Source organism: Dipodomys spectabilis, unplaced genomic scaffold (assembly GCF_019054845.1).
Source record: "Dipodomys spectabilis isolate Male_0828 unplaced genomic scaffold, ASM1905484v1 ptg000436l, whole genome shotgun sequence".
Taxonomy (NCBI): domain Eukaryota; kingdom Metazoa; phylum Chordata; class Mammalia; order Rodentia; family Heteromyidae; genus Dipodomys; species Dipodomys spectabilis.
Window position 1 is genome coordinate 428,905 of NW_024871113.1, and position 18,739 is coordinate 447,643.

At 43.9% G+C, this 18,739-nt stretch overlaps 1 protein-coding gene across 1 annotated transcript in view; it reads left to right on the top strand.

Annotated features, from left to right (window-relative positions):
• The first annotated feature begins 11,746 nt into the window (after positions 1-11,746).
• Positions 11,747-18,739, top strand: part of Gpat3 (glycerol-3-phosphate acyltransferase 3) — a 63,936-nt gene continuing 56,943 nt past the window's right edge. The window contains exon 1 of the mRNA XM_042668460.1: positions 11,747-12,458. Within this exon, the coding sequence (XP_042524394.1) occupies positions 12,318-12,458 (141 nt within the window). The 5' untranslated portion in view covers positions 11,747-12,317. The remainder of the gene's footprint in view (positions 12,459-18,739) is intronic.

An 18,739-nucleotide genomic window follows, 5' to 3' on the forward strand; every position in this document is an offset into this window, starting at 1 on the left:
AAGCAAAAAGAAAATAGCCGGAAGTGGCGCTGTGGCTCAAGTAGTAGAGCACTAGCCTTGAGCTGAAGAGCTGAGGGACAGCACCCAGGCCCAGAGTTCAGGCCCCACGACCAGACCCCCCCCCCAAAAAAAAAAAAAAGAGTTTCAGGAATGATGATCCTCAGGTCTCAGCATCCTGAATAGCTAGGATTTCAGCCAAGAGCCATCAGCACCTGGCTGCTTAACTCTTTTAACAATTAGGAGCCTGGAAGGTGACCTGCTCAGTGGTTGGACCCATGATGTGTTGATAGGTTGTGTCTTTTTAGCTATTGAGATTTGAAATTTACCTGAAGTTTGGAATATCTGTAGTTTCCATTGAGGTCTGTCCTGCCTTCCTTTTCCTTGCCTATCTGGGACAAGGGGAAGGTGGAATGTTTGGAATGTTTCTAGAGAACAGTCAGTATGTTTCCATCTACTTAGAGCAATCTTTTGGGGAGTCCATTGCCCTGCCTGAATATCTGACTAACCTACCTATTCATTACTGCTCTCTGTTCATGGCAATTTAATGTTTTCTATTCTGTCGCTCCAAATTTCTATCCATTACTCAATTTCAAAGCCTCTTTAGCAGTTGTTAGATAGTCCTTATAGTAATAACCTCATTTCTGGCACCAATTTTCTTTCTTATATTGATATAATGAGTAGACAGACTTGATAACTTATAACAAATAGAAATTTATATGGCTTGCATTTCTGGGAGCTGGGAAGTCCAAGACTAAGGGACCTAACCTATGTATCTAACATGGTCAACAGAGGAAGAGAAGGAGGCCAAAGTCATACTATTCATCAGGCGCCCATCTCACAATGAGGTATTGGTTTATGTATGAGGGCAGAGAAATCATAACCTCATTACCTCCTAGAAAGCACACTTCACATTGGAGATGAAGTTTCCAAAACATGAACTTGGAGAAATGCATGCAAGCCAAAGCATTCCAAAGAGAAAGGCAAATTAACAAAAGAAAAACAAGCAATTGTATTATGCTACACAGTGTACAATGTGTGGGAAAAAACTCAATGAACAATAGCTTAAAATAGTGGCTTAGAGCTCTGGCTTAAAGAGCAAGTTCCACGAAGGAAGAAAAATCAATAAAGTTTTAAAGAAGCACCATGACACTGGAAAGCTTCTGGTGTACAGGAAACAGAAGGAGGATGAATATATGAAATGTATGGAGGTCAGTTATAGATTTCTTTGGTGCCATATTTGAGCTAGTAAGGGTTTTTTTTTTCTTTTTGATATAGGGAAGTCTTCTTTCTCAAAGGATTTTTTTTCCTGCATAAAGCTTTCTTTTCATTTGGTCCAAGTCTGGGAAGGGCTCCAGGGTGGCTAGTTAGGAGGTTGCCCCTTGGCTGGAGGGAGAGGCTGGGGAGGAAACCCTCAGGTCAAGTGATGCAGAGATGGCCCTCAGAGCTGCTGGACTCTGGAGTCTAGTTGTGCTTGAGGGTGAGACATCTGAAGAGATACTGGCCCAGTCTGGCCTGAGGGGCCGCAGGTGGTGGTCAGGTGGTCACCCATCTTCTTGATGAGTTTCACCTCTTCCTCCAGGAAGCCACAGGGATGGGGTCTGTGGGAGCAGAACCCAAGGCATGAACACCCAAAGTGACTTGGCTCAGGTTCTTCTCCTGGGCAGGGAGTTTCCATGGTCTCCATGCTGGAAGCAGGAGAAGGGTGAGAAGGTAAGGGTGAGAGGTTGTGAGAGAAGAGGAGACTCAAGGTAGTGATGGTGGAAAGGAGTCAGCATCCCTGCCCCCCTTCCCCACCAGTCTGTTCCATCCAAACACTGGTGAAGCAAGACAAGACCTGCAAGACATTGCACTGCTCTCAAAGGAATGTTACTAGCTTGCTAGAAGAAAGAAGGGGGTATGTGTGAGACAACCCTTCCTGCAACTCCCATTTCTCCAGTGCTTTCAGTGTCAATAAGTATGTCAAATTAGTATTTTCTTCAGGTGACAAGTTCTGGTTTACTTGAATAGGTTTGTAACTGAGGTACTGGTTTTAAAGTAGATAAAACTTCCTAAGGAAGAATTTTAACCAACATTTTTTTTTCTAGTTCTGGGGCTTGAACTCAGGGCCTAGGCATTATCTCTGAGCTCTTTTATTCCAGCTTACCATTAACCACTTTGAGCTACAACACCACTTCTTGTTTCCTGGTCGTTAATTGGAGATGAGTGTCATCGACTTTCCTACCCTAATAGCTTCCAACTGTGATCCTCATGTCTCAGCCTCCTAAGTAGCTAGGATTGTCTCAGCCTCCTAAGTAGCTAGGATTACAGGTGTGAGCCACCAGAGCCAGGCCCAATATTTTTACTATCATTCAATTTTATTTTGTCAGCATCTCTTCTTTCAATAAGTGCCCACATTTATGGTGAATATTTTGGTCTTAATATTACCCTGAGAATAGAGCTCTTTGCCACAAAACTCCTTCCATAATCTTTTTTTTTAAAACATAAAGGAGGAGGGGCTGCATATATAGCTCAGTGATAGAGTGCATGTTTAGGAACTGTGAGGAACAGAGTCCAACCCCCAATACAACAAAACCAATGAAACAGAAAGAAAGGGAGAAAGAGACAAAGAAAAGGAACTGTTTTCCTCCTGGAATTCAGTTCTTAGCAGTACTGAAAATCTAAAGCTTTGAAGTGGTGAGATATTGAGATTCCCAACATAACAGTTCTGTTTTACTGAGCTAGCTAGCTGTAGCTTATCAACATTCAGATTCAAATGCTTACTGAAAGAGGCTGGACAAGTAATAAAAACAAGAAAGTAGAATGGGGCTAAGGAAAGTTTTGGTGTCCATGTCCTTCTTGGTCTAAGGCTCTTCTACTAGAGAAAGTACATCAATGCCAGAGTGGTGATGCTACTACACCTTGTTACACCTCATGCAGCTCAGTCCCATATATTTATCAGTTGTCCAAATCATTGTATTTGCATGCCCTGAATTCTGTGAAAATCTGCCTGTCAAAAGCAAACAGTGCTGCGAAAGCAAGGTAAAGTTGCTTGGCCTTGATTGAAGTGCTAATGTGAGAATTTGAAGTTTGTTGAAAGGTGGCATGTCTTTAGGAGGAATTGAGTGGAATTACACAGAACAAACAAGCAAAACAACAACGAAAACTCTGAATCAAGCATCTTTAGTACAGTACTGAACTCTATGTACCCTGAGCACTTATATTTTTTCTTTATTAATGGTCTCCTTGAACTATATACCAAGATATACATACCAAGGATATCAAGATGCTACTTTATATTTTCTTTCTTTTTTCTTTTTTTGCTGGTCTGGGGCTTGAATTCAGGGCCTGGACTCTGTCCCTGAACCTCTCTGTGCTCAAGGCTAGCGCCCTACCATTTGAGCTACAGGGCTATTTCTGGCTTTTTCTGTTTATGTGATTTTAAGGCTAGGCAAGCACTCTACCACTAAGCCATATTCCTAGCCTGTATATTTTCTTTCAAGGGTCAATATATGCAGCTTATGATTTTCTGAGGATTTCAAAGCCAGCCCAGGCAGTAAAGTCTGTGAGACTCTTATCTCCAAGAAACTACAAACCCTTCTTCCCCCAAACACAAGAACAATGCCCAGGTCCTGAGCTCAAGCCTCAAGACTGGCCCAAACAACAACAACAAATAGTTTCTGGTTTCACCTGGTGGCTTGATTCTTGTTGATTATTCTGATAAGACAATCTCACCAAGTAAAGAAAGAGAAAGAGCAAATGCTTTGAGATAAGGAAGGATTTTTGAAATAAAAGCCTTCGTGCTGGTTGTTCCAAAATGGGAGCGGAATTAAGACATACCTCAAGTAGCTGAGTAAGTTTAAGATTGTGTGTTGTTAATTTTATTTCGAAGTGTGTGTGTGTGTGTGTGTGTGTGTGTGTGTGTGTGTGTGTGTGTGTGTGTGTTGTGTGTGCTGGTCCTGGGACTTGAAGTCAGAGCCTGGTCTCTGTCCCTGAATTTCTTTTTGCTCAAGGCGAGTGCTCTACCACTTGAGCCACAGCTTCATTTCCCATGTTTTTGTTAGCTTAGTGGACAGAAAACACTGACAGAATTTCCTGACAGGTCTGGCTTCCAGATAATAATTAGATCTCAGCTTCCTGAGTAGCTAGGATTATAGGCATGAGCCACCAGTGCCAGACTTTCAAAGTCTTTTTTTTTTTTTTTTGCCAATCCTGGGGCTTGAACTCAGGGCCTGGGCACTGTCCCTGAGCTTCTTTTGCTCAAGGCAGGCACTTTACCACTTGAACCATAGCACCACTTTGGGCTTTTTCTGTTTATGTGGTACTAAGGAATTGAACCCAGGGCTTCTTCCATGCTAGGCAAGCACTCTACCACTTAGCCACATTTCCAGCTACTTTCAAAGATTTTTTTTTAATAGTCAGTTTATAGCTAAGTATGTAAAATTGTATATTGGATGCATCCTACCCTCTTCAAACTAGCCAATAGCAGATTGTGAATCTAAGTTTGGCTAATTGGAGCAGAGGGGGTGGGGCCTGCTGCACTAGGGGTAAAAAGGGAGCAGTTTGCCTGCTCTGCGTACTTGCTTGTCAGATTTTTGGCTGATAGTGCACCTTTGCTAGTTTTTCTTCCTATGTGACATTCCACATCCTGAGCCATATGTAACAATGGGACCTTGAGTTTAAGACCAGCCCTGGGATGCATAGCAATGCATTGTCTCAGTAGACCAGACAGAAGAACAACGAACATTTTTTTGTTCTTGTTGTCTTGTGGGGCTTGAACTCTGGGTTCTGGGCGCTGTCCAGCTATTCAGCTATTCAGCTAGCACTCAGCACCCAGCATTACAAGGTTCAAAACATATTTTTAAAAGTTTTGTTGGAAGCCAGGTGCCGGTGGCTCACACCTGTAATCCTAGCTACTCAGGAGGCTGAGATATAAGGATCACTGTTCAAAGCTAGCTGGATCAGGAAAGTCCGTGAGACTCTTATCTCCAATAAACCACTAGAAAACCCGAAGTGGTGCTGTGACTCAAGTGGTAGAACGCTCTCCTTGAGCTGAAGAGCTGAGGGACAGCACACAGGCCCAGAGTTCAAGCCCCAAGACCGACAAAAAAAAAACAAAAAACAAAAAACGTTTTGTTGGAAGTTAATGTGGAGTCTAAAATATGGAACCAGCCTGACATTATTACATTAGGTGTAGGGGATTAAACACAGCCTTGTGCATACTAAATATGCTCTACCACCCAGCTTTGCTCTAGCTGTAATTGTTTTAAATTGTATTTACTTAAAAAGATAGTAGATAGTTGAACAAGACACTAAAAGAGGCTTTTCTCTGAAGTTTATCTCCCTAAAAACTTGACCTAGAGGAAGAACACAACTGCCTCTGTCCCCTCCAAGTATTTTCATCCATCAAAGAAGATAAACTCATCGGAGAGAAGACATGGAACGCCAGACACCACTCACTACCCAGAGGAACTTTGTCCTAGACCAGTATTTGTTATTGGAATTCGGTAAATGAAATCCTCTCTATGCTTTTTTTTTCTTTTTGGTGAGGTGGGAGCATCTGAGATTTTGATCTAAGGGAAAAGTCTGTATTGCTTTGCTCATTCAAGTGTATTAAGATCAGACTGTAGGTTGGGTAAATGGGGAGGGAAAATAAAGTTGTAATATGCATATATGAAATTACAACAGAAGTCCATTGAAGCCTGAGAGAAAAGAAAATGATAGAAGGGGTGAGGTTGATAGGGGCACATTTTATGCATGTATGGAAATGTCACAATGAATGCGTTTGTACAACTTATACACACACATATATGTTGGAAGCCGACAGTAAAGTTTAAAGGTCATCTTGACCCCGGTGCCCAATTGAAGGTGGTCAGCAGCAGTTTCATCAGGCTGCAAGTTCTCCCTGCTGGCCCTTTTAAGTTATTGTTAGATCTTCCAGGTTTCTCACCCCCCCACCATCCCCCTACTTCTAGATCCAGAGAGGGTAGAGGAGGTGGCAGTGAAGGGTAGAAAGGGGGGTCAGTTTAAAGTGTAAGTAAAAACGAAGGAGCTAGAGAGAAACAGATATTGAGGGGGGTTAGCCAGTCTCCTCTGGGCTCTGGAATCAGGATGAATCTGAGAGGAGAAACATTCCAATAATTCCAGAATACAAACACACAAACATTGAGACAAAACACATTATAGCATGTGCATTGTAGACTGTCAGACAGAAAGTGCCAGACTACAGACGGGCCCAAATGTCCGCGCTAGTGGATAGTTTACCCTGATGGGGATCCAGGGGACGTCTCCCACGGGCACCGTTGGATTGAGGCTCCAGTCTCTTTGGGAGCTGTAGTCTTGAGCTGCAGACCTCCCAACCCCATCCTTTGTCTTATGTCTTTATTTTTCCACATCCTTGCCCCCTAATTCAGGATTCCCTTTCATTGCCAGCAGGCTCTGGCATATATATATATGTCAATAAAATGATTTTTTAAATCAGTGTTAGGGGGCTGGGAAGGTAGCTCAGTGGTAGAGTGCTTGCCAAAAAAAATGGGCCAAAAAAAATATCAGTGTTGGTGTCTGGGAAGTTGGCTCAGTGGTAGAGCGCTTGCCTTGCATGCCTGAGGCCCTGGGTTCGATTCCTCAGCACCACATAAGCAAAAAGAAAAAAGCCGGAAGTGGCACTGTGGCTCAAGTCGTAGAGCGCTAGCCTTGAGCTGAAGAGCTGAGGGACAGCACCCAGGCTCAGAGTTCAGGCCCCACGACTGGACCCCCCCCCCCAAAAAAAAAAAATCAGTGTTGGAAGTGAAGGTATGGCTCAAGTGGTAGAGCACCAGCCTTGAGCAAAAAGCCAAGTAACAGCACAAGGCCCTCAAACCCTGGACACACACACACACACACACACACACACACACACACACACACTCATACACACACCAGAGTGCCCAAGGGAACACAATTACTTTCCATCCTAATCTTGAATTTCATTGTCTGTCACAGAAAAGAAGAGTCAGGAATAAAACTACACTGGAAAGACTTTCCCTACAGGGCATTTTCTCTTCTTGACTCAATAAAATTCTAAGGGGAATCTTTTTCAGGATCTTTACTTCATTACTTCCCCCTTCCTTCCTCTGTCCCTACAAAAAAGAGGATGTCTAAAGTTTGGAATAATGCTGAGCTAGTGGTAATTACTTTTCTAGGACCTCTCTCCCTTCATACCTTCATGAATGTGTATACCTTTCTCTAATCATCATCATCAGTGTGTGTGTGTGTGTGTGTGTGTGTGTGTGTGTGTGTGTGTGTGTGTGTGCGTGCGCACGCTCAAGTGCATGCGCATGCAGGTATTGGGGTTTGAACTTAGGACCTTTAGTTTTTTTTGCTCAACACTTTTTTTGCTACTACTTGAGCCACAGTTTCACTTTGGGCTGTTTGGTGGTTAATTAAAGAGAAGAGTCTTTATGGACTCTCCAGTTGGGGCTGGCTTTGAACCTCAGTCCACAGATCTCACCCTCCTGAGTAACTAGGATAATAAGTATGAGCCACCAGTGCCCAGGAATCTTTGTAGGGTGGAGAAATAATGCCTTCACCCTTACAAATGGTTTTCAGGTCTTTTCACTGTCTGTAAAAATCATATTCTCTTCCCCTGTAATTGCCTGCCTCCCTACCTGCTTTTGCCTTTGGAGGAAGATATGTAGATGATGCTCTATGTGCCCTTTTCCCATTAAGATTTTGTCAGTTCATTTCTGATTCAATACCACCATAACTGAGAGAAGTGAAAGGGCTCTCTTGATCCTCCTTACAAGGGCTTTCAGAGAGCTAACGCCCGTATCTGAAATATAATTTGCAACTTTTTCTGAATCACTGCTGGCTTTGAAGTGAAATTCTGTGCAGTAAGGTAGAATATGGGTATGGAGGAACAGATCAATGATTTAGTTCAGTACTGGGGCTTTCACTCACAGCCTCATGCTCTCATTGAGCTTTTTTGCTTATGGCTGATGCCCTACCACATGTTTAGTTTTGGCTTTTTGTTAGTTAATTGGAATTATGAGTCATAGTTTTGTCTGCCTGGATGGCTTTGAACTGAGATCCTCAGATCTCAGCCTCCTAAATAGCTAGGATGAAATGTGTGAGCCACCAGTGCCTGGCTTCTTTTTCTCTCCTACTTTCCATAAGATGAGCAGCTGCCTCTGCCTTGTGCTTCCATGGTAATGTGAATCTTCACTACAGGCCTAAAAACAATGGGCCAACACCATGGACTAAAACCTCTGAAGCTATGCACCCGAATAAGCCTTCCTCCTGTTGATTGTCTCACAATGATTTGTCACAGTGACAGAAAGTGGACTATCACACCAACTCCTGAAATCATTATCTGTCACTTAGCTCCAGTTATGACATCTTATTTGTCATAAACATCTATTCCTGAAACTATTGGCAATTGTTCAAAGCTGTTTAGTCTGAACTCTTTTCACACTGGCACTGGTCACAGCTATTATAGGAGCTTGAAGAAGATGGAAATAACACAATGAGGTCTCAGGTAAGGACCAGCTCTTGTGGATCAATTCTTTTGGCTTTGGGTTCTCAGAAACATAGATGGGTTCCTATACCTTTGCTACTGGTTAAAACGGACTCAGTGTGATCTATAGAACAACATCAGCATCACCAGGGCTCTTGTTAGCATCTCAAGCTCACCCCATCCCTTCTGACTTAGAATCTGCATTACAACAAATACTGAGGGAGTCTTACATATTGAACGTTTTAGACACTGTAGCCCCTCTCTTTCATTCTTTTTCCACTTCCTTTGCTCTTAGGTGTTGACAGTGTGTCTAAATCTATACCTCGTTGGTTAAAGGCAGAGCAATGACAAATTTCACAGCGGTTTTGTCAAAGAACTTGGTATTTTAGGACTAGAAGATATTAGAAATTGAAATACAAAGCCAGGTGCTGGTGGCTCACGCCTATAATAATAGCTACGCTGGAGGCTGAGATCTGAGGATCACAGTTTGAAGCCAGCATAGCCAGGGAAGGCCATCAGATTCTTATCTCTAATTAACTGCTGAAAAACCAGAAATGGAGCTGTGGCTCAAAGTGGTAGAGCACAAATCTTGAGCAAAAGAGCTCAGGGACAGCACCCAGGCTCTGAGTTCAAGCCACAGGACTGACAAAAAAAAAAAAAAATGAAAGAAAGAAAGAAATTGAAACACAAGCATCAGGGGAGCTTATGCTACAGTAATAGGTGAAAAAAAACAGGGTCTTACACAAATTCCCAGGTAAGTTCTCAGCCACACACACCCCCCAGTTGGACATTCTTTAGTAAGTATTTACTATTAGCTAACTTTTAAGCACATAAGGTCCATTCCCAATAAGTGTTATTACCCCACTTTTACAGAATTGGGTGGGATAATGGGTTGAATTTCACCCATCCAAAAGAGAAGCCTAAACCCTAGCTTCTATAACTTGTGAATTATTTGGAAAAAAAATGAGCCTTTACTGATTAATTGTAATTAAGTGAAGATCTTGAGATGACGACATCCTTTAGTAAGCTGGGCCTTAAAACTAAAAACTGGAAAAAGGCAAAAACAAAACAAAACAAAAAACAAAGAAAAACTTCCCTAGAGCATTTGGAGGAAATCTGGCCTTGCAGATAGACAGCTCGTATGTGCCCCTATACACGGATTCTAAGGCTTAAACTCAGGGCCTGGGCCCGGTTGCTGAGCTTTTTTTTTTTTTGCTCAAGACTAGTAGTGCTCTACCACTTGACTTCCAGAAATTTTGGTTTGATTAATTGGATAAGAGTTTCATAGACTTTCCAGGGCTTGGCTTTGAACTGAGATCCTCAGATCTCAGCCTCTAGAGTAGCTAGGATTACAGGTGTGAGCCGTAAGCACTCAGCACGAATAGATACCCAGGAACAAACACTACTAGTTGTTTATGCTTCACATTAAAGGTAAAAGGAGCCTAGGGGCAGGACAAGTCTGTAATTTCTTCCTTATTATTACCTGTGCTGTGCTTCAGATTTTGGCCCACTGATGTTTTAGATTAGAAGGACTTTAGTGAGAGCAGCTAACCTCCCAACTCTGCCTACAGCTTTGTTGTTTGTACAGCTGCTTCAAAACAGAACTTGGGACCTCTGCTGTTGGCTCATGCCTATAATCCTTGCTATTCGAAGGCTGAGATATGAGGTTGGTGGTTCAAAGCCTGCCCAGGTAGGGAAGTCCAAGAGACTCTTATCTCTAATTAAGCACCAGAAAATGTGAAGTGGAGCTGTGGTTCAAAGTGGTAGAGCATTAGGCTTGAGCAGAATAGCTCAGGGACAGTGCCCAAGCCTTGAGTTCAAGCCCCATGATTGACAAGAAACACAAAAAACTCAAAACAATACAAAAAAATAACCCTCACACCAAAGCCAGTTCCTGGACTTTAGTTATGAGCAATGAAAATTACTGGAGAGTGTGTGCATTCAGTGTCAGAGTGTGGTTAAGCAGAAAACCAAAGTCACTTGTCTGGTCTCCTTTGCTGGGTGGACTTTAGTACATTCAGTGTTCCTTAGTCATTTTGGCTTGAGAGAATAAAGAAAGGTAAGCGTTTCACATGAGTGTTACATGAGTCAATATAATCTATGAGGCTTTGCATTCAGTATGTACTATACATTTTCAGCAGGAACATTGGTAGCTTTCAGCATTTTTTTTTTATTTCAATGAATACACAGACCTTTCAGTTGGAGAAAACAAGCTCCAGAAACGTTTTCATTCATAACTTGCTTACTTCCCCCTCTTAGGGGAGGAGCTTGTGACAGGTACCAGGCAGGAAGTACAGATTGCAAGCTCTCACATTCTTTGCATAGGAGCTTCTCTTTTCCCTGTCACCTTCCCCACCCCCTACTTCCTCCACACCCTTGGCAAGGGAGAGTTTTTTCTGCAACATCTGCTGTGAACACTTTCAGCTTGACACCTGTTACCTGTAAATGCTTCTAATCCAACTAAGCGATGGCTGATTCAGTGTGATCTGGACACAGGAAAGCCAGATTTCCTAATTTACTAGGGTTCTCAAAATTTCTGCAGGGCAGTGGAGTAAACACGAGTTCAGAGTTTCGCCCTTCACTGTTCCAGCTGCACCTTAGCAGCACAGATGTGGAACCCTGGGAGGCTCAGGTCAGAGGCTGGCTCCTGGCTGCCATTCCCTGCAGCTTTGAGCTTTGATGGGATCTCAGGGAAGATTTCTCCTTCTCCCTTCTCTCCTATTTCTCCCTTCATCTTCCTTCTTTTAAATTTTGAGAGAAGATTTCCTCTGGTAGCTCAAACTGACCTGGAACTCCCTGTGTAGCCCTGGCTGACCTCGAACTTGCCAATCCAGCTGACTCAGACTTCAGAGTGCTGGGATTACAGGCAAGAGCCACTAGTGGCTTCTGCCTTTCTTCTGTGCCCGAAGGCTCGGTGTCAGGGCAGATTAGGCCGTTCTGAGCGAGAGCCTTCCACTTCTGATAAGCAAGCTTTATCCTGGCAGCTTAGCTGCGGGCTAGAAAAGCTGGATCTGGCGTGGGAGGGCCAGAAGAGGCGTGTGGCTGCAGCTCAATGCTGGGCATTTTCTGCTCCTGGAAAGCCCTTCCCGGGAGGTCGATTTTATACGCGCCCAGGCCAGACCCTCCCAGGCCAGACCTTCGCCTGCGTCCGAGACGCGCAGTTGTACTCTCTGCGAGGCGCAGGAACCGCTCAGGATCTACAGATTGGAACTCTGGCTGAAACGCTGGGCGGGAGCGCGGCGGGAGGTGGTGGGGGGGCGCGGGGTCACGGCAGCGCCCAAGGGACTGGAACCTCCCGGGCTGGGTGGCCGAGGAGGTGGGGCCAAGGCAGCGCTCAGAAAAAGGACGCCGGGAACCCAGGAACTACCAGTCACCAGCCTAGCCTCGGGCCCCAGAGCTCACTGGCCGGGATCTCGCTGCAGGAAGGCTTCGGTGAGTCACTGTGGGTTGTCGCAATCGGCGCTCAGAGGAAACCAGGCACGGGGCGGGGCGCGTTCCTGGCTGCGCCCCTGCGCTCCGAGCGCACGGTCCGTGACCCTGCGCTCGCCTCCACTTCTGTCCTCACGCCCGCAGTCTGCGATCGCTCCAGTGGCTTCGGCTCTTCGCCTGGGCCTCTAGTGGAGGCCAACAGGAGCCCAAGGAGGAAGGAAGGATATTGCCATCATTCTGAAAGTTTTTCCCCTTCTTCCTCCCTTCTTTGCTCCGCAGAGGTGAGAGCCGGGAGGGGGCGACGTTGGTGGCACCGGAGCGGCGACTGGACTGCCTGCCTGCCTGCCTGGGGACAGGGACTGCGGTCGCCCACAGCTCTTCTCCGCGGACCTCTCGTCCCGAGTGGGTGCGCGGAGCCATGGAGGGCGCAGACCTGGCGGGGAAGATCTTGTCCACCTGGCTGACGCTGGTGCTCAGCCTCATCTTGCTGCCTTCGGCCTTCGGAGTATCTCTGGGCATCTCTGAACTTTACATGAAGATCCTGGTGAAAACTTTAGAGGTGAGGGACGGAAGGATGAGGCGCCCCCCGCTGCTCTGGAGGGTGGATTTGGGGAGGGGGGATGGCGGGACATAGTGGACCCGAGGTGTATAGAGTTCGGTTTCTGCGAAGACATCTCTGCTTCTCCCGCCTAGATGGAATGATCTAGGTTGAGACCACTGGATCACCTTAGTGAAATCACTCGGCTCTGGTTCTGTCATCACTGATTTTACTTGTATATCAGTGGATTTGCACCCATACTTATGAGGCTCTGCCAGCTTCATTCTCCCGAGGTTTTACAGCCCTAGGTTTCATAGGTCCTTTTGTGTACTAAGGCATCCTGTCCAGCCAGGCACAGATTCTAGTTTATGTCCAAGATAAGAAATCAATTGCTCGGTGGCTGAAAAAGAATTGGGATGTTATTTTATTAGAGTCATGGAAATATTATCTAACCAATGAATGGCATTCGAAATACCATGGCAAAGGTTATTCTTTGACCTCAGCCCTGCTTAGGTTTTGTTGCTAGATTCTGCGAAGGTATTAGGTGTAAGTGAGTGCAGTTGGGAGTAACTGCATCATTCTCTTAGACTAAACTACCGAAGGCATTGGCAGGTAGAGAGGACAAATAAGGAAGCTAAGATTCAGACTTCAGTAGTTTGTTTGAATTGAGGATGGGAAAACAGAAATTTAACTCAGGAGAGGCTCTGAAGACTGAAAGGTTTGCTTTGGTTTGATACCAGAATCCCAGTTGTTTTTCAATACATGACCTTAAGTAAGGTCATCTACTTCTTAACTTCATTGAACTCATCTAAACAATAATAGCTATTTCCATACTGTTCCCCCCCCCCCCCCCACTTCCTCCTCCAGTGCTGAGCTTGAAATTAGGGTCTTGTTCATGGATGATACTCTACCTCTTGAGCCACACTTCCAGTCTCATACAGTTGTTATAATAAATAAAAACATGTCAAGCTTTTAGAAAGGAACTGTGTATGTTAGGTGCTATATATGTTTGTTACCATGATTACTATATTTTTCTAAAAGATTTTAGCATCTTTGTTTCTCTGGCTTTTCCAGTGCCTTCTACTATAGGTTGTCATTTTTCTGCCTTTACTTTCTGGCTGCCAATAGAACTTTGCTTTCTCTGCCCTTCTTTCCCAGTAATGGGGTAGCTCACAGATAGATATCTTTAACCCATGGGCTGGCTGCTGGCTTCTACCTGTGATGTCTTATGTTATCCTAGATCCTTGTTGAGCCTTTTTATGGTTATTCCTTTGCCAAGTCCTTGAAATATATCCTTTTTTTTTAAAAAAAATATCCTATTTGATTCTTTATTTTCAACTCTCATGCTTTCATTTTATTTTTCATTTTTTACTGGTCTTGGGGCTTGAACTCTGGGCCTGGGCGCTGTCACTGAGCCTCTTTTGCTCAAATTGAGTGCTCTACCACTTGAGCCACAGTGCCACTTCTGGCTTTTTTGAGTAGTTTATTGGAGATAAGAGTCTCATGGACTTTTCTGATCAGGCTGGCTTTGAACCATGATCCTCAGATCTCAGCCTTACTAAGCTAGGATTATAGTCATGAACCATCAGCACCTGGCTCTCTCCTGCTTTTAAAGTTCTGCTGTTTCTCCTTGGTAGATGACGTTAGTGTTGGGCCTTTCTTATAGTTTTTATATTCCGATTGTGGTCACACTGTACAGTGAGTTTTTAGCAGCTTCCTACTCTTAGAGCCATAGCAGTTGATCCTCTTCTGGGCTCCCTCCTTATTTGAATTCTGTAGTGACTGAACTATTTTCCCAAACAACAATGGCTTTTGGAGAATTGACTGAAGGTAAATCAAAATACCCTGACTCACACCGGTGCTCATACATGTCTAGCATTAGTATTTCAAGTGTTTAGAAGAGGTGTCAAGGTAGAGATACTAGCTAATTGTTACTAATCTACCAAATTATCATCATTGATGGAGTTATCTCCAATGTAAGGCCAGACCTTTAGTTTGTCTGGGCTCCAATTTTTTTTTTTCGGTCATGGGGCTTGAACTCTGAGTCTGAGTGCTATCCCTCAGCTCTTCAGCTCAAGGCTAGTGCTCTACCACTTGAGCCACAACATCACTTCCAGTTTTCTGGAGGTTTATTAGAGGTAAGAGTCTCATGGTCTTTCCTGTCTGGGCTGGCTTTGAACTGCAATCCTCAGATCTCAGCCTCTTGAGTAGCTTGGATTACAGGCATGAGCCACCTGTGCCCGGCTTTCTGGGCTCCAATTTTTTTTTGGGGGGGGGGGTCCGGTCGTGGGGCCTGAACTCTGGGCCTGGGCGCTGTCCCTCAGCTCTTCAGCTCAAGGCTAGCACTCTACCACTTGAGCCACAGCGCCACTTCCGGCTTTTTTCTTTTTGCTTATGTGGTGCTTAGGAATCGAACCCAGGGCCTCATGCATGCAAGGCAAGCGCTCTACTACTGAGCTACCTTCCCAGCCTCTAGGCTCCAATTTTTTTGAAAAGACTTTCCAAAATGAACTTAATAATCAAGACACAGTTTTCTGCCTTTTTTTTTTTTTTTGTGGGTCGTGGGGCTTGAACTCTGGGCCTGGGCGCTGTCCCTGCGCTCTTCAGCTCAAGGTAAGCGCTCTACCACTTGAGCCACAGCGCCACTTCCATCAAGACATATTTTTCTTAAGATTATTAATTTTATAATTAGTGTGGGAGGTAACACCTTTGGCTTGAAAACCAGTTTAGGTTGTAATGTAATGTAATGTACGTTGTTAAGACCCAAGTTATTCTGTCAGAGAGATGCTTGGCATGTATAGAATTTGAGTAGGGTTTCATTTTGTGAGTCAGCTGATCAGTTGATCATGACCATTTGGAGCTCCTGTGTTTGAGAGTAGCAGAAATCATAGGGATCTCCAGATTTTTCCATCTTTTGACAGTAACCATATTATAAAGACATTCTATTCATCTGGGGTGTGTACAGTGGATTGCTTTCCCAACTATAGGGATAATTCTAAAAAGTGTGCCAGTTGTTTAGTTTTAGAACATCTTCTGTTCTGGAAAAATGCTGTGCCATTTGCTAGCTTCTGTTTAATACCCAGCCCTTTTATTACTCATTGTTCCTTGGTAAATTCTCAACTGATTTAGCTTTCCCTCCCCCCCCCCCCTTTTAGTCCAGTCCTAAGAATATTCTTTGGGTTTCTTGAGATATGGGTATTTCTCAGGTTTCTTTGGTTATAATTTGTGCCATTTAAAGTGATCATTTGTTGTGGGCACTGGTGGCTCACACCTATGGTCCTACCTACCCAGGAAGCTGAGATTTGAGGATCACTGCTGGAAGCCAGTCCAGTCAGTAAAGTCGAAGAGACCTTATCTCCAATTAATCAGCAAAAAGCCAGACGTGGAGGTGTGGTTCAAGTGCTAGAGTGGTGGCTGTGAGTGAAAATCCAAATCAGAGCATGGGCACAAACATACAAAAAGGTCATTTGTTTTTGTCCATAATGTATTTACTTTTTACAGATTTTATGATCCATAAGTGGCTTTTTTATGACTACAAACTCAAATTCTAGTTGTTGTATGTGTATGTAGTTACCTTCTGAATAGCTAGCTGACTGGTAATTGTTACTTGTCAAGTGACTCACTATATAAGCTTTTCCTTGGCCTTATCACTTCATGTGATAATTACTGATTAGTATCCACTAAATACCTTCTGCATTTCCAGATGTATGTGCAAATCCCTACGTATGGCAAGCTACAGCTTGAGCTGTAGGAGCTATGAGGAAAAGACTTTAGTCATTTTATAAACAGTGAATTTTGAAGGGGCATATGTAATTTGTTAGACAATATACATATCAGTGTGATAACAATAGTGAAGAAATTGTTTTAGGTATCCAGACTATGAAAAAAAGAAAGGGGGTGGGAATAAACAGAAAAAGCCAGAAGTGATGCTGTGACTCAAGTGGTAGAGTGGTAGTAGCTTTGAGCAAAAGAAGCTCAGGGACAATGCCCAGGCCCTGAGTTCAAGCCCCAGGACAGAACAAAAAAAAGGAAAAAAGAAAGGAACAAGGAAGGAAGGAAAAGAAAGAAAAGAAAAAGCCGAGCACCAGTGGCTCATGCCTGTAATCCTAGATATTCAGGAGGCTGAGGTCTGAGGATCTCAGTTCAAAGCCAGCACAGGCAGGAAATGAGATTCTTATCTCCAATAAACACTAGAAAACCAGAAGTGGCATTGTGGCTCAAACAGTAGAGCGAGAGCCTTGAGTCTTGAGCTGAAGAGTGCAGGGACAGCATCCAAGCCCAGAGTTCAAGCCCCACAACCGGGGAAAAAGAAAAGAAAAGAAATGAGAAAAGAAAACAAAGAGGGAAGGGAAGAAAAATTTCTGGCTGGGCAGAGCTTGAGGGAAAACCACTCTGATGGTAGGATGTTTGTGTCCGAATCTCTGGGAGGGGAGGGAGGGTGTGTGTGAGGTTTTTGTTTAGCCAACAGAAACATTGGATTAAACATTGAAAGGTACAGCTCAAGCCTGGAAGTTAACCGTGAGGGTTAATGTTTAGGGTGAGAGTAAGGAAGGATTGGTACTCATAACCTAGGGCTCATGAATAGAAACAGATATGACAGACAGGAAGAAAGTAATGATATATAATGTAAATTAATTTAATATAAGCAGATGAATGGATAAAGAAGATGTGACACACACACACACACACACACACACACACACACACACACACACACGCACCCCATGGTATAGTACATAACCATAAAGAAAAATGACGTCATTTGCAGGAAAATGGATGCATCATATTAGAGGACATCATATTGAGTGAGACAAGCTATGCTAAAAAAGCCTAGAATATTGTATGTTTTCACTCATGTGGAAGCTAGACCTAAAAGACATACATATTCATGGATTTGAGGATATATACATGTCCATATACATAATTATTTGCATGTTAAACAGAACATAAATCAAACTAAAGGACTACTTACAAGAGGAAGAGGAGGGAGAAAAGAAAGAGGAGAGTGAATAATACATTGTAAATCTATAAGGGGACAGTGCAACTTGTTGGTCAGATGGGGGCGGGGTGAGAGAGATAAACAAACTGTATGTGGGAACTACCTGTAGGGGATTGGGTTGTGGTAGAGGTTTGAGAAGGTTAAAAAAGAGAAACTGATTAAAACAAGAAAGCCTGGTGCCTGTGGCTGATCCTGTATATCTAGTTATTTAGGAGGTGGAGGTCTAAAGACCTTGGTTCAGAGCCAGCCCAGGCAGGAATGTCTCTGAAACTTGTATCCCCAATTCACTAGCAAAAAGCTGGAAGGAGACTTGTGGTGCAAGTGGTAGAGAGTCAGTGTTGAGCAAAAAAAGACAAGCACATGTATGAGGGCCTTGGGGTGGGAATGTGGCTTAGTGGTAGAGTGCTTGCCTATCATGTATCAAGTCCTGGGTTCAATTCCTCAGTACCACATAAACAGAAAAAGCCAGAAGTAGTGCACTGTGGCTCGAGTGGTAGAGTGCTAGCCTTGAACAAAAGAAGCTCAAGGGATAGTGCCTAGGCCCTGAATTCAAGCCCTAGGACTGGCAAAAAAAGAAAAGAAAAGAAAAGAAAAATATTATGAGGGCTCTAGTACTCTAGTACTGGCGTGTGCGCGTGTGTTGCGTGTGCACGTGCACACACACACAATCAGAAGTCATTGCCTAGGTGAGTGTCACATGTTTGCAAGCTTTCTGCCTATTCTTTTTTCTTTCTTTTTTTTTTTTTTTTTCTGCTCCTGGGACTTGAACTCTGGGCCCGGGCTCTGTACCTGAGCTTTCATGCTTTAGGCTAACACTATACTACTTGAGCCACAGCTCCACTTCTGGCTTTTGGGTGCTTAATTGGAGATAAGAGTCTCATAGACTTTCCTGCCGTGGCTGGCTTTGAACTGTGGTCCTCAGATCTCAGCTTCTTGAGTAGCTAGGATTACAGGCATGAGCTACCAGTACCCAGAGTCCCAACTACTCTTTAAAATCAGACTTGAAGCTACTTCCTATTAGTGAATTTTGAACAGCTGCTTTTTTCACTAAGTGTTTGGAAATCAAGTGTTCTGAAAGCCTGACTTGACTTTCCTTGGGGCATAGAGAATGTCGTGGAAAGTAGGGTTATTAGAAGATGCTTCTGAGTTTAAGACCCTCGTGTCTGCAGAGCTACCTACTGGAGCTGAGGCAGATGTGTTCCAAGCTAGTGAAGAAGACACTCAAAATCTCTGCTGGATACATGATCTCTCTCTGTATGTGGACTTAACCCCATTGTGGGAAATAACTATCCATCAGGAGGGA